A 21,771-nucleotide genomic window follows, 5' to 3' on the forward strand; every position below is an offset into this window, starting at 1 on the left:
CTGGAACAGGTTGCCTAGAGAGGTTGTGGATGCCCCATCCCTGGAAATGTTCAAGGATGAAGCTCTCAGCAACCTGGTCTAGTGGAAATTGTCCCTGTCCATGGTAGGGGGGTTGAAACTAGATGATCTTTAAGGTCCTTTCCAACCCAGGGTATTCTATGATTCTATGATTCCCTGATTCTGTGGTTAGAGCCGCTTTTCTCAAAAAATTCTACAAGATTACCCAAAACCTTTACTGATATTAGATGTCACCAAGCACCTACTTTTTGCCAGCGAAGTAGTCTGTTTGCTTTACAGTTGCCTTCAGTCTAAAGATGCTAGCAGCTCCACGGTAGATATTAGCAGCTTGACACCACTGAGCAACTTGGCAGCAGTCATATGTAAACCCAACTTTCACCATTTGCTGACCACTAGAAATCAATGCAAGATGATTTTTCACATCCTGGGCCAACAGCTGCAACCTCACAGCTGGAGAGCAATAGGATAAACAATGGTTGTTGAGCTCACTCTCCAAATAATGAAAAATTCACTGCTGTGTTTTTCAGCGGGACTGCCCAAGTCCAAGTTATGGTTTGGAGCTGGCACTGTTCATCTGGTGAGAGTCCTGGCAAAGCCTGGATTAGTTGACTACATCTACGATGAGACCCTCAGACACCCACTCTTTGTGCTGTCCTATAGGTGAGACAGCCTTCCCCTAGGTTTAGCACTTAGCCTATTTCAATTATTTTCACAAATTGCAGGAAGATGGGTGTGCACAGCTCTCTGCAGAGATGTTAAGCCACCTTCTGAGAATAAACTGAAGAATGTTGCTTATTTTTGACTTGAAAATTCTTCAAAACCTTGCCCTACAAAAAGCATTTTGCTTTCTGTCATTGTGCCAAACTATTGTACACATAAAAACAACATCAGAATTAATTTTGAAATCAATTATCCTTGAAAATATGTGATTAAGAAAGCAAGTACTCTTCCTGGTTTTATTTTCATAATTGAAGAATGATCGTTAGCAATTCTTTCTCAAAGTGAAAATATCTGCAATCAGACTAATTACCAAAAAGTAGAAAGTACACATTTTGTTGCTTCTAAAGGGAATGGAAAGGATTTAGTCTAAATTCATAAAAATTACCTCAGGATGGTACAATATTCTCCATTCGCTAACATTTATACTTATATTTAGATTAGGGTTTATAATGTCAATTTTATTTAGAGTTGGAGAACATGTAATTATACACTCAAATATATGTTTATCTACCTTTATAGAAAATATAAGTCCAAGAAGCCATATGGATTTCAATTACGCTATATACCTTGCACAGCACAAACAGGTAGTCCATAAAAATTAAAGTGTGTTAGTGTAATTGCAGACCAAGAATCCACTGTTAGACACTCTGCCATCATATTTCTTCGTAGCTTAATTAAAGACAAAATCATCTCTTAGACCTGTAGAGGGACTTAGAAAGAGCTTGAGAACTTGGGAAACAGGAGGTACATTGGTAGTCTGTTGTAGCAGAGGTAGAACTGGCTGAATAAACTCCATTTCACTATAGCTTTTGAAGGTTTTAACTTGTATTTTTGTCTCCACTTGTAACAGTACTGACGCACAAGATTTTCTGTTTGAGAAAACAATACAGAACAAGCCTGCAAGCTTTAGTTAGGAGCTGGAGGAGTTAGTTTGTAGTCTTTCTTTTGAATAGAGGAGAATATTTTTTTTACCAGAGCTCCATGAATCACATAGCAGAAACCTAGCTACATCTACCCAGTATCTCCTGGATTTCTTCTGTGACCGTCTTGAATGGTTTTGACAAAACAATGTATTACAACATAAATGCCCCTATACAAAATGTTCTAACTCTAATTAGAGTAGTCATAAAATATCTAGACACAGAGATATAGGCATGAAAATAGGCAAAATGCTGACTTGAATTCATATGCCTTTCTCACATTCTTAATATCAATTATGGAACAAAAGATACAACCGTGAGGATAATTATGTCTGATTCCCATGAAACAATCACGACGACTGGATGTGATGAAAATCTCATAAGAAATTATTTAAAATTTTTCCACTGCAAACCTCTTCAAAAGTCTAGAATGACATAAAATGTAAGGAGCAATCAAAACTAAAATCGTCTATTTTCCTCCTAGGCAGGAATATTCCAGCAAAAGTTTTTAGTGATAGACACTTCATGGCTAGAGACGGCAGTCTGCAAATTTTTCCTTCAAGTGGTTTCTTGCTGATATTCAAGACAAATTTTCTATATATTTTTCATTTCCCATCTTCTAGAATGTAAAATAAATAATTTGTCCTCCTCCTTAGTATAGAGTGGATTTCTAATCCTTCTACCTTCTTAGTTTCTCCATTTCTTCAATGCCAGGTTTTATCTTTGGTGAAATCATGATGGACATGGAATTAAAATATCTGTTTCCCCAGCAAGAACTGTAACAAGGAAATGATCAGGAGAGGAAATAATATCTGTACAGTCAAAAGACATTAAAAGATCACACTAGTATTTAGAGTGGAATTGGCCAGAACCACATAGATCAAATATGTAAAACCCTTACTTCTGCTGATCTCCTCTTTATTCCTATGGTTCTTTGACTGGTTTGGACCAATGGTGTCAGTTCCTTATTTCTTACAGTAAACATTTGAGAGTTTACACAGAGCATTAGTTCCCAAATAATATAGCAGTAGTTCCCAAATAGCTTTTCTTAGTAGGTATTATGGGGGAAAGCTTTAAGGTATAGACCTTCTGCACTGCATACATATGGCCCAGTATAAATCTTTTGGCCAAGGGAGCATGGGGTCAAATCTTTCCCTGGTGTTGTGCATGCTTTCATTTTGCTATTTTGAAATTCTAATTTCAATCTCTCTAGGTTACTTTACTCTGTTTCCTTGTATTTTAAAAATTCTTATGACTTCTTATTTTATGATCACCTGAGACTACTGCATACATATCTTTGAAATACTATAAATATCAAGGGATGCTTTTCATACTTACCCTTGAAATCATATTCTCTGTCATTGTCCTGGGCAGGTTTGGATGCCATCAACACCACAATAATCAATTTCAATAATGAGAAGATGCAGATCACATGGGCCACAAGAGAGCTTTTTCACAATGAGAATGTGTCATTTTCTTACACGTGAGTATTGTCAATGCCCATTCTTCTCTTTTTAAGGGTTTACTTTGGGACAATGAAATATCTAAGTCCATTTGAGTCTTCTGTGAACTGAAAATGCTTTTAACATTTGTTAATATCCAGCATGAAACCTGCCACCACGTACACTGCTACAGAAGTGTACAAATCAACAAGCCTGGTGAGTAGCCTGTCACCACAGATATTATGTGAAAGATTTGTCCCTCTTCTGCCATTGTGTTAAGTGGCTAATGCAAATTACAGTATCGAAAAGGGGATTTCCACATACATGTTTATATTTTCTTTATTAATTGACATAATTAATGACTAACAGAAATTTAATATTTTTAATATTTTTAATATTTTTAATATTTTGGTTAAAGTCAGTCATAATGATTAATCTTTTGCTATTGAATAGTACATGTGAAAGAACTTTTGGCAGTATATTCATGGAAACAGAATCACAAAAGCATCTGTTTGATCAAGTAATTCTCTTATTAGAAAACAACAGCATGAAGGAAACTTACGTCAGATTGCATCAAAACCTAGGGCTGGAAATTTAATGAGGTTTGAGTGATGAATTCCCTTACACTGCTATGAAATTTGTCATTTCAAGATATTCCATGCTCAGACTTTCCTTGGTAGGAACATTTGTGGAAAAAAAAAAAGAAAAAAAAAAAAAAAAAAAAAAAAAAAAAAAAAAAAAAAAAAAAAAAAAAAAAAAAAAAAAAAAAAAAAAAAAAAAAAAAAAAAAAAAAAAAAAAAAAAAAAAAAAGGACGAGAAAAATAATAACAGTAACAAAAATTAATTGAATTGACAAGTGCTATTTGATAAGTTGTCCATTTACCAATATTATTTCATTTACAGATTTGATGAAGGCAAGCACAAAGTTTGGAAGCCATGTCCCACATATTTATTGGATCACAATTATAATACTGGATGTCTTTTTAAGACAGAAGGCCCCACCCTTGCCATCTCTATCAGGAACAGCAACGGAAGTGAAGAGCTTTTTTCTAAAAAACTAAAATCTGATTTTTATAGTAAGTATGTAAAGTCACAACTACTTTGGTAGTCCCAGTATCCTCACTGATTCTCCAGTTGTCTGAGTTTGGGAATAAATTAGTTATATCAACAGATAAAATGTTATTTGTGTGCATGTCAAAACAAAACTATACTTTTCCCTTGCTGTCACCAGTGTGCAGCTGCAGCTAAGTGAGATAGCACAGGACAGTCAGATTTGTCACAAAACACAATTTCAAAATCAGAATGAAAATACAAAAAAAAAAAAAAAAGTAGGTGTACTTTGTCTAGTGCAGGCCTGCTTGGTATTTGCATCAGGAAAATTAACAAAAGTTGATAGTTTTAGTGCTGACTGTGTGATCTTTCTCATATTTTCAACTTTCCATTATTTTGTCATCTTCCATGCAATGTGGGGCAGCAAACTACTTCTTATCAAAGATGCTGTCACAAAAGCATTATCAGATATCAGCAGAAATTAGTTGATGAGTTCTGGTACAGAGTAAAAGGGACATCCTACTACTAGTAGAAAGACCACATTCCTCTTTCTGTTAAATCCTTCCTGTCCCCAAATACATATTTCACATCGAGTGTGCGATTAGATTATCAAAATCTTCTGGAATTTCACATAGTTACAACATTTCAAGTGGAAGGATTTTTCCCTAATAAAAATCTCATAGAAAATATACATCTGAGAATTTTCTGGAAAAAGAATGTATTCCAAATTGATTATAATGTTTCAGCAAAAGGCATTAAACAAAAGTCTGTCAAGGCATTGAATTTTGAGAATACTTTTATATATCATAATTCTTACAATATCTGTTAAATTATGTAAAACTGCAGCCTGATCCTCAAATTTTGGCTATTAAACACCCACTGATATTAAAATGAATGTTATCTAACAAGGGTTAGATAACAAAGCAAAAATATCAAGCATCAGACTAAAGTCTTTAAATTAGGAGGGCAGTGTTTTCATAATTTGAAAAGGGAACTAGGACTGAGAAAGTGGGTAGCAATCTCCTCACCCCTTCATTTCCCACTACTGAAGACTAACCACCTGTGTAGTTCAAACTATGTCATTGTCTTCTGACCACCTGAGAAGAGTGACGGGCAGATTCAGTTGTGCACAGGTAGGAACCCAGTGCTTTTTGCAGTTGCCCCACCACGTCCCATGCAGCCTCCAGCAGCTGCACAGGTGCGTCTTGGAGTCTTTATGATACCGAAATTGTCACTTTGTTTCCAGTGAAGAAGCCTTTAAGTAGGTTCCTGACATGAGATAGTAACTACCTTTAATGTGGCACCTTGAATAGTGAGCAGTGTTGTGGTGTCAGGCTCCACTCTGATGGTCAATAGTGAGATCAGACACAAAAGCAAACCCAACAAGAAGAAAGTCCACCTTCTTCAATTACTACTCAGGGAAACATTGAGACAAGGAAGGAACAACCATAATTTTATCCGGGAGGTGCGTGTTTTTCAGAGTCTATAGCAAAATTTATTTCTGTTCTTCTTAGTAAAGCCCAATCCACCAGAAAATGTGACCTTCTTCTGGAAAGAGGACACAGTTACAGTGAGCTGTAATAAACCAGAGAGAGCTGTGAAGTGCTTGAATCTTGAGCTTCAATACAAAAGCACGTTTGACAAAGAATGGCAAGTGAGTTGAATGCCCCATTTTTAATCAACATTGGAAGGAGCTGGAAATAGCATCTCCATAGAATGCAAAATAGAGTTGTTTTCAAATTGTTCTCCTGCCCTGTATTTTCAAATAAGACTGATAGCAGAAAACATCTAGATTTTTAGGACCCTGGATACCTGCAATGCCAGAAATAATTTATTTTATGAGTTATATCCAGTTGCTACCCAAAGTGCTAAGGACAGTCTAAGGGAAAGGTCTCACATTCAGAAAAGAAGAGTATGGAAAGATAAAAGAAGAAATCAGAGTAGAGAAAAGAGAGAAAAATAAGAAAAACTAATTAAAAAACCCCCGAAGTTACATGTTTTTTTTAATTTATTTTAAAATTTGCTGCTATTTCAAAATATTATTTCATCAACCTAAATCTTTCCATTTTCAAATAAAACATGTAGATATTTTGTGGATAGAAGTTTATTTGTATTTTGTAAATATGCAGATGTAACACAGTGCATGACGTAATAGTTGTTATGACCTTCAACTCAGTATCTTACAATGTGGAATAGATATGAATAGTAAAATGTCAATCAGGAAACAGAATTCCTTGAAAAGCAGAGCAGTCAACATTCAGTTCTGGGGCTCTGGGTTGGTCTATCCCTTGTCCTACTTGTGACCGTGACTGAGTGTAGCTTTCTGAAGCACTGCCTTGAAAATCCGAATTAACGACGATACACCTTCCTTCTCAGTCCAGAACTTCCAGATGTTGCCATGTTGGAGATCAAGGCTTTGATTCAAGGAAATGCTATTCTTTCCGGGTCAGACTGAAGAGGCTAGCACCCCACTGCAATGTAGTTGTTTACAGCAGTGACTGGGAAGCAGAAACATTTTGGATGAATGGCACATTATTAGGTAACAGCTTTTTTATACATATATGTGTATGTGTGTATATATAGTCCAACTGCAAAAGGGGAAGGGATGACTGCAGAAGAGGCTGGGAACACACAGCAAATGAATGTTGCACTATTGTGCTCCATCTTCTGTTATCAAGGAAAGTTCATGTGGACTTCTAATTGCCCAGGTTTAACTCTGTCCGCTTTGTTCCTCATGGCCCATAATGCAATCAGTTTATGTAATAATCAGCAAAGTTAAGAATATTCTTATTATTTGTGTTACAAGAGTGTCTCTCAGTAACAGTGATGTGATACACAGTGGTTCTGTGGATGTGGGTGTTGGGAGGGTGCCCTCATAGGATATTTGAACAACAAACCTGAACTCTAAGAAAACCCTCAATGCCCCATTTTTGAAGACAGTTTATTTTGAAAGTATATCCAGTTGGACTAATGGACCAGAGATCACAGAAGTCTGATGTTCATAGGTGCTGGATGGATGGAAACAGGGATGACCGGGATAAAGAGATTAAATGGAAGCAAACTCAGTATCAGAACTGCTTTCCCACCAGACAGATACATTAGAATGTGATGAATTTCGATTAGATCTTTGGTGAAACAGTTTTTCTACAATCAAAACCAAAACCCAGATTTACTGTAGGCTTTATCAGAATTATGAGACTCTCAGATGTCCAGTGCACCAAGACCTGAGTTCTCTAAAGTGCAGTGGGCTATTAGATCACTTGAAGAAAATCTATATATGCAAAGCTGGGATGAAATCCTGGAACATAGATATGTGTACCCCGTGCAGTAGTGACCACAGTGCTGACCTCCACCATGTAAATTGTGAGCCTACGAGCGTGTCCTCAGGTGTGTCTGGCAAATGCCCCCAAGGAAACACAGAGGACAATGTCTTTCTATGCACTTCTGAGAGGGGACCACATACCAGCCCTACCTGAACCATTTGACCAGAGGCTGCCAGCAGGTGCCTGCAAGGAATGAAAACACAGAGGAGACAGACTAATGGTTCAGGGACTTTGGGTTTCCCTGGATCAGAAGTCACACTGACCTAGCCCATTCACTGGGTCAAGTCCTTCGCTTTAGGACTTTAATGAGTTATTACTGACTCTGAATCTAACATCACAGCAAGCCACGAGCAGAGATGGGCTCAAGAAATTTCATAAACTCTGAAAACCTTACTTAGGGGTCACAACCTGACTTGTGGGCTTCCTGGCAAGCTGAACAGAGCAGGCAGGTAGGTTTAACAATCTAAACAGTTGCTTCTATATGAATAATCACTTAGTTTTTATAGTATTTATGTGGAGACCAGAAGGTTAGTAGTAGGAGGCAGAGTCTTGAGGTTGCATTGCAAAAGCCCCAAGAATACATGGAATGCAGAAAAATGCAAAAACACCTTTTTTTTTTTTTTTTTTTTGGTACCTGTATGTTAGATGTTATCCTGCCACTAGTTACTTTCTGGGTATAAGCTCTTGCTTGTGGTTTGCTAGCTCTTTGTTTGCTAGAGTTGTTTATTTGGTTTCTGCTGGGAGATAAGACATTTAGGCTGCATGCAAAATAGCATTTGCAGCTTTAATGATAGTAAGTAGGGATTTGTAATACAGATCTTAGCATAGAGATGCTTTGTCTCTGTCAATGCAATATGATGAAGATGAGATGAAATACTTGATTCATTCATAATGCATCTGCCCTTCCTGTAAGCCCTATTTGTCCCAAATCAGGACAATTTCGATAAATAAAAGCACAGTTTTCTTCTGTTGAAAAGTTTGGGGAAGTATAGGTTTTCTTTTCAGTATCAATTGACCAAGTAAATTTCTTTTATTTGTTCTTAAAAACTTTTCTGAGCTTTTTTTTTTTTTTTTAAGAAAAGTCAACATTCCAGCATGATTAGAAACATTTACCATTAAAGCAAAAAATAATTTTTTGACATATTATTTTTGTGATTATTCTTAGATTCATGTGATGATGATAGAACCTCTCAGTCAAACACAGTAATTGTTTTAAGTTCTTTACTGGCAGTACTTCTAATGATGCTTGTCCTCCTGATTCTTCTGTGTAAACAGCAGAGGTAAATATAGTTTTATTGGTTAGTACTAACTAACATGTCACGAAAATGCAGCTATTATTCAGGATCAAGTCTTAACAATCAAAATTCCTATCAGATAAATGAAGTCATTGTGAAGATGTTAAAGTCAGTAGCTTAATTACTATGAGGAATAATTCATCCTGGCCTTCCAAACACCACGGCCTTTAATTTTCAAAACCAAAAAAATTCTGGTAAAAGACAATGTTTCAGGTTAAAATTCTGTCTCTTCCATTTAAATTATTTTCTTTTTTTTTGGGAAATATAGTTGAATCTTGGGAAGTCTATATTTTACTTACTTCTTCTGAAAGGACATTCTTTTGTCAATCTTCATCAAACTCAATGTCTTTTTGCACCAGGATAAGATTGAGTGCATTTAACTTTAATAAGACAATATCAATATTTGGATCTGCAACAGAATGATTCTGCTCATGTTTAGAATTTGCAATTGAAAAAAACCAACGAAAAATCAGCTACCAAACAACAAGCAAAACTTGTGAAGACCTCAGATTTTGTTTTTTTACTGGGGAAAAAAAGGCGAAAAATGCAATATTTTTGGAGATGAAGGTATTTGGGACTCTGATCACACTTTAAGATCATAAATTGAGTTTATTTTCCTGTGCTTCTGTGTTTCAAATTTACATTTATGTTCACTAAGTCAGCCAGTACAGCTGGTTGCTGCACCATCTTCCCTGTCTGGGTATATGTGCCCAGAAAATGCAAAGCTCTGCTAGTGCATAGAGCAGAATGGCACTTACTGACTAGCTGGAAGTTTGTAGAAAGTCCAGATTTTACTAGAGTGGAGTTGGGTCAAACATTTATCAGAAAAACTACCCTTAGCCCGATGGTGTTATCATACTGCTATAAGCGCTTTTTTGACTTTAGAACACACTTAAAAGAAATCAAGACTAGAGTACTGTCATGTAAAATATATCTATGGGTACAGAACTGTGCTGAAGTAGATTTTTGTATGACTGGCTATGTTATAATGAAACATCAATTTGTATTTTTCTTTATTTTTTGCAGGGTGCAGATGTCAGTAATACCAGCTATACCAGATCCAAAATACATATTTGCTGATCTCTTAAATGATCATAATGGAAACTTCCAGGTAAGCATCACCTTCTTTGCTGTGCTGTAAACTCTACAGTGTTGAGAATAATTTAAAAGTAGCTACTGATTCTTGCTCTGTCACAGGCACAAGCACAAAAAGACCCAAGACAAAAGCCCCAAAGTCCTTGCCGTTGAGCATCATCACCAAGAGGATCCACAGAGCAAATACCAGGGCTTATACAATCAATGCAGTGCTGCTTTGGCACTGTGAAAAGACACTTGCTATGAGAGACAGAGAATCTGCCAGAGAAGAATTTAAGGATGTCCAGAGGCACAATATCCACTGAGATGACATTGTAGTGTTTGCATCCATTCCTGCACTTGATAGGTCAGGGAGTTTGCTTCTGCCTGGTCTTGTGTTTTATTTTTGTGAAGTGGTGAGAGAGTGCGTGCTGAGCCAGTGATGGCACTCATGTTTTTGGAGGCATCAGTCACACTAAGAAGCATCCTTTCTTAGCTATAGAGATGCATAGTCACTAAACCATTAGACACAGAATGGCTAACAAATGAATAGATTACGATTTTTACTTTTGCTTTCTTAATGTTTCTCGTAAGTCCCTGACATCACATCTGTGGTGTAGTTTTCTGTATTAGATGTTTTAGTGTTTACCTTAATCACTACTAGGTTTCCTCTGAGGGGAAACAGGTCATTGTCATTTACACTGACAAACCCAATGATAATATCAGAGCAGTAATAATTTTTCCATAACAAGCTGAAAAGTTTTTGTATATGATAGCTTTAAACTCAAATTGAATGAAAAAGATATAAATTCAAATTAATATTGAAGCTTTAATACAGATATGCTATGTTGCCTAAATCTCCATGTAAACTCAGTCCTAATTTAGATTAAGTCAGGGCTTGGGTCAAAGAATGCATAAGTATGTCAAGGAGGTAGCACCGGATATTTCGCACATTCAGGTTTTCAAAAGGCCCTGACCAAATACAAAGATGTATTTAATGTGGTCTTGAGATTAAGTGGAGTGTTTATGCTGTTCTGGAATCCTGTTTGTTTTATTTTGATTCTGTCTTTTTTCCATCCTATCTAATATCCTGCTTGTCTATATTGCTTCCTCATCATCTTCTCCATTGTGGCTTATCCTGGAAAGATACCAGTAAGAAAGAAAAACCAGAGTCTGTACAACCAGGTTTATTTTGATTGATATCTCATGTCTGCCAACACCAATGTTTTAATTTTCCTAGGAATGGCTAGATAAAACTGATCATGTGGTGCTGCAAACCAAGCTAGAATATGAAGAGCCAGAGTGCATCACAGAGGCAGAAAGCCAACAAGAAGATGAGAAGAACAGTGACAAACAAGGGCCTTTGGAAAAAATCATTGCTTCTTCAGGAACGGCTGAAAATAGTGACCCCAAAGCAGCTCAGATTGCCTGCCTGATACCAGCACCCAACAGTATAACTTCTTTTGCTGGCTTCCATATTTTAATGAATGACGACATGTATGTGACTTTGTAAAATCTGCAAAATGCAGAAGGTGTTAAGAAATTACATAAAATATCCTGATGAGTTTAGGGGAGTGGTTGAATAGAAAAGATCATTATGATAAGATTCACTTCAACAAAGGCACTGGGCTGTGTCATCTCTTTTTGGATCTGTACTTTCCCAACAGTTATGATAACTTGGGCAGACTCAGTGTCTGAAACAAAATCCTGATCCTTTATAGACCTAGGATTGTTCTTCTAATTGGGGTTTATCTCTAAGAATAAACTGAGCCCTATTTTCCCCTATGGACAGGAGAGGACAAGAGGTCCTCCTTAATAAATGTCAGTAGAGCTGAGACTTAGTCCTTATGCTTATGGAGCGTAGAGCAGTGCAAACTACACTGTTGCTCTTCCCAAATGAAGAGGGAAAATGAAGAGATTTTGCTGTCTTACAAAGACCAGACCATATACTGTGCTTTTTCACAGCGACAGGATACTGCTTTGCAAGCCTTCCTTAAGCTAGAGGTTCTTGCTCTTGCAAACTGCTTCTCCCAGTGTCTAACTTTGCACTGCATGACATGCCTTAAAGGTTTTGCTGGAAGCAATAAGGCCCATGTCTAAGAACAAAAGAGGGAGTATATACAGGATTGAATAATATTTTATCCTGCAAGTAGTGCTGCAAGTAGCTTCCTATAGAACAGGACAGGGCTTCAAGTGCCTCATCTGGAGGTCAGGTCCTCCGTATCCTACAGTCTTTGTACAGTCAACATATTATAGTCTTTATTCTAGAGCTGAGGTTCATTTTTAACAGTATTTGTGTTTGAATGAGTAGCTTTTGTTTCAAACTGGGGTTTGGTGCAAGCAGCAGCTGTAGATTCACACTAGGATTTACTCATATTGTGTATACTAGTTTCTTGGTTTTCTTTAGAAAATGTTTGCTTTGTTTTGGTTTTTGTTTTTGTTTGTTTTTTTTTTTGTGTGTGTGTTTTTTAACAAAAAAAAAAAAGTTTCAAAAAACAATCTTAGAACAGTGTTCTAAAATTTTCTAAACATACCATAGTTTAAACCTGGAAATTTCACATATCAAAAAACTACAGTGATTAGTAAAGAGTTTTGAATTCAGGGCTTTAAAAAGTTAAATTTCAGATCTTTTTGAGAATAGGAAATAGTAATCTAGATGATTAAGTCTCAAAGTCTGTTTCTAGGTGCCCCAGTTTCCTGTACAAGGAAAAATCTAGACATTTTCTGGACAATAACTGGAAAACTTATTTGAAAGGATAGTTTAGTCACATTGTCCAACATTTTCTTGACATTGCCTCAGATTTGACTCTTCACTTCCAAGATTAACATAGTGACAGAGGATTTCCCATAATTACAAGAACAATTTGGCCTTGTCCTCTCTAAAACAGATGTATGCAAATTTTCAGTGTTTTTTTGTAAGCCCTGCACTTTGAAAATTTTTCTGAAAGGTAAATGTGCAAAATTTCATTAGCAATGTAAGAATGCATTGAATTTTAAGCTAATTCAAGTGAAATAAAATTTGATGAGCAGAGTCTATCTCAGCTCAGTTCTTATAGGATATAAATTGGTATTATTGCATAAGAACCAGATACTGTGAATTACAACAGACAAGAACCTGCTCCAGTAATGATTATATGAATAAAGAAGAAAAACCAGAATATATTGCTTAGTTGCTTCCTCTTCAAACCATGCATAATATATGGTTGCCTGCAGAGTTGGCTAGATATCTTAAATGAACCACTTTCAACTGAGCAAATACTTGTCTGTCTGAATTCAAAATTTTTTAGTATATTTTCCTGAAAACTTATTGTGTAAAAAAAAAAAAAAAAAAAAAAAAAAAAAAAAAAAAAAAAAAAAAAAAAAAAAAAAAAAAAAAAAAAAAAAAAAAAAAAAAAAAAAAAAAAAAAAAAAAAAAAAAAAGACAGTAATGTTGAGTTGTTCTGTTTAAGCAGCATTCCTGAACTAAAATGCTATAGTCATGTAAGTTTTTAATACAGACTAGTATGATTTATAAATAAAAATGTTCTTTTCATGCATGTATATAACCATATATACATTGTATATAAAAAAGGAAATAAAACAAATGAAACACCCAAATATCTCAAACACTTATTTAAAAAATGTCCCCTCTGAAGAAAACAAAAGGAATTACATTTAAAACAAAACACTTTTTTCTCCCCCCAAAAAATGAGAAGGAGGCTACACAGTAACTTTCAAACCTTTCTTCTTATTTATTAAAAAATTGTCATGTTCTTCAAAGGCATGAGTCCCTCAGATGCTACATCTTGGTCCCTAATTACAGGAAATCATGTTTTTATTAAAACAAGTAACAGAACTTACTAAAGCCAGTCTTGTACCTTCTACTTTCTTTTTTTTTTTTTTTTTTTTTTTTTTTTTTTTTTTTTTTTTTTTTTTTTTTTTTTTTTTTTTTTTTTTTTTTTTTTTTTTTTTTTTTTTTTTTTCTTGTGTGGATTGGTTAGTTTTTGTCTGCTTTTTTAAATTAAAATTGTGGTAATGAATTTTCTTAAAGTGTACTTACAAAAGCCTTCAAAACCATTTCGACTTTTTTTTTTTTTTGGTGACTTACATTTTAACAGTTACTAAAGTCAAACAAGCAAAACACAGTTTACTTTGCTTTTTCCTTTTTCTGCAAACAATGTGAGCTGCAAAGGTGAAACTGGAGGGCCACACTTATTGAATGCTTAAAAAACTGTACTAGATAAAATGTTTTGGGGTTTTTTTGGAAAATACACACAGGTCTAAATTTGTCAAAATACCAATGACAAATAGTCAGCATTTTCCATGGGAAAAGATGATGTGACCCCTACTGACCTTTTGTGACTATCTAAGTAGAGATCTGTCACTGACTAATCTAGTGGTCGAAAAAACAGTATTGTGCAATAAGAGAAGAAATGCAATAATAACTCCCCCTTTCCTGGAAATTTTTTGTAACCCTTATGATTTGAGAGCTGGTTTAGTGTCATCTGCAGGTCTTGCTCCTGCTTGGTTTCTTGCTGGCAACTACCGGCACAAGGTTTTGTGGGTGGGAAATAGCAAGTGTACACTCACCCTGAGCAATAACAGGTTCCTGCATCCACTTTCACCATATGACAAACTTGGAGAGCAGATCCTAATTTGCAATGTGAGAAGCTGCATCTCTTTGGGGTTCCTCTCTCCTCCCTTCCTGTATGTGTCAGGGCCAGGGAAGTAGGTGAAGGTTGGGCAGCCCAACAGACAAGCAGGAAAAGCTCTGTCACAGGCTGCAGATAAAAGGAGCCTGTGTCCCTTTCCCTTATTGTGAAATAACACAATTGATTTTTCAAATCAAAATCCCTTAGATTTGTAATGAGTTTCATGCTTACCTATTCTGTGTCTGGGGCTTCTAATTTCCTAGTTTTAGAGGATAACTATGAGAAAGAAACAATACACACCATATTAAAAAAAAAAAATCCCTGTATATATCTAGACAGGCTGAAAATGTTAACAGAAGACAGGCCAAAGAATATCTTTATATTTCTGAAGTATGCAATATTATAATTATATAGAATAAAAGAGGTGCAGATATTAGCTCATGACTATTTTGCTTTGTTCCTCCCTGTTTTCTTTCTATCAATATGCCCAGGTATCACCATCTTTTGATAAATGTTTTCCTGTTGTATATTGGTCTGCAAAAGTTAAAAAGTACCAGTTATCACTGTGTTCCCAGAAGGTTATTAAAAGGAAGAAGAACAGACTCAGTTTTGGTTTTTTGATAAGAAAACAAGATGGGTAGATAAAGTGTAGGCAGTAGGTCTTGTAAGGTCTACAGACAGAACGAGCTATATTCTAACACTAACTCTCTGCATCTCTACAAAATTATACAAATAAGAGGAAGCATTTCAGAACAATCCTCTTAAAGTATGAGATATTCCTAAAATGATTAAGAAGTGCCATAGTATATCTCTTGACTAGGAAGGAGTTTAAAGTCGTCAATACTAAGACGGAGAGGGACATGTTTCACCTGTGCTGCTGTATCTCGGCACAAACAGCTCTGCTTTGTCCTGTGACTCTTTAGTGTAATGAGCTTGATGGGAAAAGCATCAGTTCCTTTTTTGTTGGGCATCTGCATCTTTGAGCTGCAGTCATACATCCTCTTACCCCTCTGACCCAGCCAGTCTGGAAGAGGGATTTTTACGTGAAAAGCTGAGCTTCCAAAGAAGGGTGAGAACAGCATACAGAAGTGCACCACGGTTTTTAATGAGCATAGGAGGTCCGTCTAACTAAAAAGAAGAGGGGAGTGGGGAGGAAGGGGGCTGAATTCTACATACCCTTCAAGTTCTCTAACTGCAGAGCTTTAAGGTTAAGCAGGGAGAGGGAGAGGTGAGGTTACCCTCCCCCTGGTACAGTGAAGGGATTTAAAGATATTTTTGGTCAACAGTGACAGCAATGTTTCCACATGAAATTCTTAAAGGGTGGATTTTCAAGTATTCTAGCTCAATTTAAATGCATTCATAGAGGCAGTGGGACAACACAGCCACTTACCAGGTCATACAGGCATTGCCCAACATCTCTAAGATATCAAAAAGAAACATAGACAAGGACAGCAGAACCAGGCACACTGGTCTGCTAGGCAAACAACCACATTTCCAATGCATTAAATTGTCATAGACCAGATGAAACTAATAGATACAGACAAAAGCCTACCTCTACTTTACAGGAAATCTTGCTATAAGCAGTGATTTTACCACGAGAAAATGGACACATTTTGGGATTTCTCTCTCTTTAGGTAGCCAAGACCTCAGTTTCCATTTCCATATGAAAGATTCTTCATCTGGAATTTATGAAGTTAACTCAGCCTTACTATGGGCCTACAAATAACTGCTCCATCTCTGAGTATGTTACCTTTGTTTAAGTTTTCCCAGGGTTTTTACATAGTAAACAAGGAAAGAACGACTCAAACAGGCTGGCATCAGGTTTACTTATAAATCACTATAAAAGCAGAATACAGCAAAGCCACTGGAAACAGATGTTTTATTTCCTATCATATTCTGCAGTTGTCGTTGATAAAGAAACTAAAGCTGATTTAGGGGGCTTCTTGTGCAATTCCCTTCCCCCTCCCACCCATTCATTCCGAAATATTTGAATTTCAGCACAAAGAACAGCAGTAAACAAAGGGTCTAGCAGATGGTTCAGAGTGGAGTTATCGTTCATGGTATCTCAATGCGTGCAAATGTCTCGCGTTTCTTGCAAGTTATTTTGCAGAAGGTGTTAGATCTCAATCAACAACACAAAGGATTTAAACACCCAGACACTGGAGATGATCTCCACATCAAAAAAGTCTCAGCGGGCTACCACCCCCTAGACTAAAACAGGTAGCACAACTAATATGGTAGTAGATTGAAAAACAAGAGGTAAAAGAGGCAGTCTGATGGGAGCTTGTACTTGCTCTTGATTTTGATTTTACTCAAAACTGTGAAGTATTCCATGTCTTCTGTTGAAATCAATAAAATCAGAATTGTTTCAGTTAGAACCCTGGATGAGGTGCTGCTTCTGCTACCAGGGCACTCAGTGGGGAGGACTATTCTCAGCAGTGAACTCAAAGGAATGGGAGAAGGTGGGAGTGTCTAACTGACAAAACTTGGACAACTGAATGATGTGTTTCTAGAGTACAATTTTACCTCCAATATTACATATCAGCCTTTTACAGCACCATTTGGTTTGATGTGAATGCGTGATTAAAGAACCCCTGCAAAATATTTTGCAATACACTCATAAATCTACATAGGTATTAATGGGCTCTGTTGTATGTCAAGGAGGAATTCATCAGCGTTTACCCATATTCTGCTGGGTAGCTGGCAGAATCTGATATCTGTTGAATGCTGAAAGAAAATCCAGTTTGTGTTTATTCTGTGGCAAGATATTTTGATTTGACTCTTTGAAGCTGAGGAACTAAATGGGTTGGAAGACAAAGAACTTAAGGAACCTTTTATTCCAGTCCTGCTTATGCAGCAACAGGGAAGTTCATATAAAAATTAAATTACTCTTTTAAGAAAAGTAATTTGACAAGAAGAACACTTGAAAGTAATGGCTCTTTATGGAGCAGATCATCCTGAGTACAATCACACGGCACCTAGAGGATGGACAAGGGATCAGAGCCAGTCAGCATGGGTTTAGGAAGGACAGGTCCTGTCTAACCAATCCGATCTTCTTTTACGGCCAGATGACCCACCTGGTGGATGAGGGAAAGGCTGTGGATGTGGTCTATCTGGACTTCAGCAAAGCCTTTGAGACTGTCTCCCATAATATACTCCTGGCAAGCCTATGGCTTGGACAGGGGCACTCTGTGCTGGGTCAGGAACTGGCTGGAGGGCCGGGCCCAGAGAGTGCTGGTGAACGGGGCTGCATCCAGTTGGTGGCCGGTCACCAGTGGTGTCCCCCAGGGATCAGTGCTGGGCCCAGTTCTGTTTAACATCTTTACTGATCATTTAGATGATGGGATTGAGTCCACCATTAGCAAATTTGCAGATGACACCAAGCTGGAAGGGGGGGTGTCAATCAGCTGGAAGGCAGGAGGGCTCTGCAGAGGGATCTGGATAGACTGGAGAGATGGGCTGATTCCAATGGAATGAGGTTCAACAAGGTCAAGTGCCGAGTCCTGCACTTTGGCCCCAACAACCCCCTGCAGCGCTACAGGCTGGGCACAGAGTGGCTGGAGAGAAGCCAGGTGGAGAGGGATCTGGAGGTGCTGATTGACAGGAGGCTGAACATGAGCCAGCAGTGTGCCCAGGTGGCCAAGAAGGCCAATGGCATCCTGGCCTGCATCAAGAACAGTGTGGCCAGCAGGAGCAGGGAAGTGATCCTTCCCCTGTACTCAGCACTGGTGAGGCCACACCTTGAGTATTGTGTTCAGCTCTGGGCCCCTCAGAACTGAATGGGAAAGACTTTGAGGTGCTGCAGCAGGTCCACAGAAGAGCAATGAGGCTGGTGAAGGAACTTGAACACAAGTCCTATGAGGAGAGGCTGAGGGAGCTGGGGTTGTTTAGCCTGGAGAAGAGAAGGCTCAGGGGAGATCTCATCGCTCTCTACAACTACCTGAGAGGAGGTTGTAGCCAGATGAGGGGCGGTCTCTTTTCCCAGGCAGTTCTCAGTAAGACAAGAGGGCATGGTCTCAAGCTTTGCCAGGGGAAGTTTAGGTTAGATAATAGAAAGAAATTCTCTACAGAGAAGGTAATCAGGCATTGGAATGGGCTGCCCAGGGAGGGGGTCCTCTGGTGGTCTCCGTCTCTGGAGATATTTAGGAAGAGGCTGGATGTGGTACTTAGTGCCATACTCTGGTGACTGTGGTGGTGGTACATCAAGGGTTGGACTTGATGATCTCAGAGGTCCTTTCCAACCCATCTGATTCTCTGATTCTGTGATTCCATAATGACATAATATAAAACTTTACGTATTTTGTACTGTAAGTACATGAACTGTACACAGTCAGAAAATTTATAACCAGTGTAATATAGACATCCTCTACTAGCTGTTAAAATCTTAATTTATTCCAGATATTGTTTAAGAATATTGTGGTTTAACCCCAGCCAGCAACTAAATACCACACAGCCACTCACACCCTCATCCCATGCCCCCTAGTGGGATGGGGAGGTGAATTAGGAAAAAAGGGTATTAACCTGTAGTTTGAGACAAGAGCAATTTAATAATATAAGTCAAATACATTAACAACAAGAAGAATGGAATAGAGACAACAAAAAGAGAGAGAGGGGAATAAAACTCAGGAAAGATAAGTGATACAAAATGCAACTGCTCAGCACTCACTGAGCAATGCCCAGTCCGTCCCTTAACAACAATCTGTCCCTACCAGCCAAGTCTCCCCAGTTCACGACGTTCTGAGTGTGATTTTCTATGGTATGGAATATCTCTTTGGCCAGTTCAAGTCAGCTGTCCTGGCCACACTCCCTTATGGCTTCCTGTGCATCACCTCACTGGCAAAACACGGGAAACTGAAAAGTCCTGGTCTTAAGGTAAACACTCCGTAGTAACAGCTAAAACATTGGTATGCTATCAACATAATTCTCATACTAAATCCAAAACATAGCACTGTACCAGCTACTAGGGGGAAATTAACTCTATCCCATCCAGGAAAAGAAAAATAGGAAAAGAAAAGACCCTTAGGCAGTCATACCTAGAGCTGAGCAGAGGGGAAGGATCTACGTGCTGGCAAAGCTCTGTCTAATGCAGTTCAACATGCCATTGGCCTTCTTCTCTGAAAAGCTGAAGTGCTAGCTTATGGTTAGCTTGCTGCATGCTGCAAAGCTGCTTTCCAAATGGTGATCCCCAAGCCTATGCTGGTTCCCATGTGCAGGACTTTGCACTTCTCTTTGTTGAACTTCCTTAAGTTCCTGTCACCTTTTTTCTCCTAGCCTTTCAAGATCACTGTCTAAAGATAAGCATTTTATTTTGCACAGGTGACACTTCTGTGTCAATGCAAAATGCATGGTTCATCCACTCTTTTGACCTGCACTGGTGTAAGAAATAAAACATTATAGAGGGTGGCAGTGGACAATACCCATTGTTATAACACCAGATTCATAAATTACTGTTTATCATGTTTAGTAAGGTAGTATTTAAGAGAAAACTGAATCTGGGACACTGTTGTACTACAAAACTCGTAAAGAATAGACAGAATAATAGGCAACATCTACAGAGAGCAAAAAGCTGAACTGAGAAAAGAAACAGAGAGTTAGGCATATGAGGCAAGGATAGTACACATGTTGTAGTAAACAGCTTTCAAACAGTAGAAAACAAACCTTTTTGATGTCTTGATGTGATTTTATGGCTTCAAAAGAAACAAGAGTTGAAGATTAAATACAAATGTTCTGACATCATTCACACATTCTGTCAGTGTTTACTTTGGTGTTTGCAGCTGAGCCTTTGAAGAAAAGAAAGATATTTTACAAACAAAGCCAGCCTGAGGGGTAAAATGACTTAGCAAATCTAATAAAAATATGTCTTCTAAGACACAGATAAGCTATTGGGCCACACACCAATGTAGAATGCATCTTAGTAGTATCAGATGTATTCCTGCTCTTGTAGTACTCTGACAATACAGTCAGCTGCCTCTGGGTATTTTGGAAAAATATCATTATCATATTTTGCATAGAAGTTCAGCTTAATCTGTCAGTATATTAACTTTCTAAGTGCAAGAAGCCTTAAGGATCCTTATAGACTAGATGATGATGCAGATCATACCAACGAAGACCATAAAAAGTATTAGACAACCAGAGACAAAGAATAGCCTTGTTGGTCAGAAAAACTGATCTTGCAAGTTACTATGTTTGATGACAATAAAGGAGGTCTCTGATTTCTGTAGGCTTTTGATTAAAACATCAATTCAGTAACCAACATGCACATCATAATTTCTCAAAATAAGATATTATTTTCTCTCTGGTTACATGAGAATACCTTGAAGCAGTCAGTGTTTCTTCCATCAAACCCAACCTGTAAAATCACTGAAAACACTTCCCTTTAGAAGCAGGTGGTTCTTCATGGTTCAACAGTCTCGCCAAGTGCAATGAAATCTGTAGGGATAAAATTTTTCATGATGCTTATGTTGACTGTCCAGTGGGACATATACACAAGACTATTATCTTTCAATTTCTGCCTGGCATAATACTATATACGAGTTATATAATCATGCTTTACAAGATGTCAAGTACAGAAGTCATCACAATGATTTCCCTAGGCAAATACTGAAAAAATAAGGCCAAAATACTCTTTCAAGTGTTTACAAAGAAGATAAAATGAGCTCTCAATTTGGTACAGCATTACTTCTGTCTTCCAGAAAGTGAGAACTTTGTTTGCATTGCAATTCTAAGTACAATATTGGGAATTAAGTTGTATTCCAGGATAATTTTTATTTTACTTCTGGATCCCTAATACTTATATTCTTTTTCAAAATCTCAAGTAAAGAGATCTTACTGATCTCATCATAGTATCTGGAAATAGAATGATTAGTTTAAGAAAATGAAGAAGTGTATAAACTAATTTCCCACTGCCTCTTCTAAATTCAGATTAAAGCATGAGTGCTAACACTAACATTCCTTTAGCCTACTTGGAAGACTTTTTTTTCACCTATTTGTGTAAAGTGTATACTAGTAATGGTGGAAGTCGCTGGCAAAGTTTTTTGAGTCAGCATGATAATTCCTATATTCTTGTTTGCCTTTAACTATGAAGTTTGAAGGTTGTTTTCCATACACTATGGAGAGGTTCAAATACCCCTGAGGATATCTATCAGTCTCACAGGACCTCATACAGTGAAAATCAGTTTCCTGATTCATTGGAAACTACCATCATCTGAACACAAGATAAAAAAATCTTATTGAGGAAAATTACATAAAGATTCACTGGGATTCTCTTACTCATACTGGCGAGCCCATACCCAGTCAAG

The 21,771-nt window shown here is 37.4% G+C and overlaps 1 protein-coding gene across 3 annotated transcripts in view; it reads left to right on the forward strand.

Annotated features, from left to right (window-relative positions):
* CRLF2 (cytokine receptor like factor 2) overlaps positions 1-12,279 on the forward strand; it is a 19,245-nt gene extending 6,966 nt beyond the window's left edge. For all 3 annotated transcript variants that reach the window (XM_027888113.1, XM_027888111.1, XM_027888112.1), the window contains 7 exons: positions 3,033-3,141; positions 4,004-4,176; positions 5,665-5,804; positions 6,527-6,689; positions 8,639-8,753; positions 9,795-9,879; positions 11,083-12,279. In XM_027888113.1, coding sequence (XP_027743914.1) covers positions 3,033-3,141; positions 4,004-4,176; positions 5,665-5,804; positions 6,527-6,689; positions 8,639-8,753; positions 9,795-9,879; positions 11,083-11,355 — 1,058 coding nt within the window. In that variant the 3' untranslated portion in view covers positions 11,356-12,279. The remainder of the gene's footprint in view (positions 1-3,032; positions 3,142-4,003; positions 4,177-5,664; positions 5,805-6,526; positions 6,690-8,638; positions 8,754-9,794; positions 9,880-11,082) is intronic.
* The last annotated feature ends 9,492 nt before the right edge of the window (positions 12,280-21,771 follow it).

The sequence above is a fragment of the Empidonax traillii genome, unplaced genomic scaffold (genome assembly GCF_003031625.1).
Source record: "Empidonax traillii isolate 1590-97213 ecotype Southwest subspecies unplaced genomic scaffold, ASM303162v1 scaffold231:size1146757, whole genome shotgun sequence".
NCBI classification, from domain to species: domain Eukaryota; kingdom Metazoa; phylum Chordata; class Aves; order Passeriformes; family Tyrannidae; genus Empidonax; species Empidonax traillii.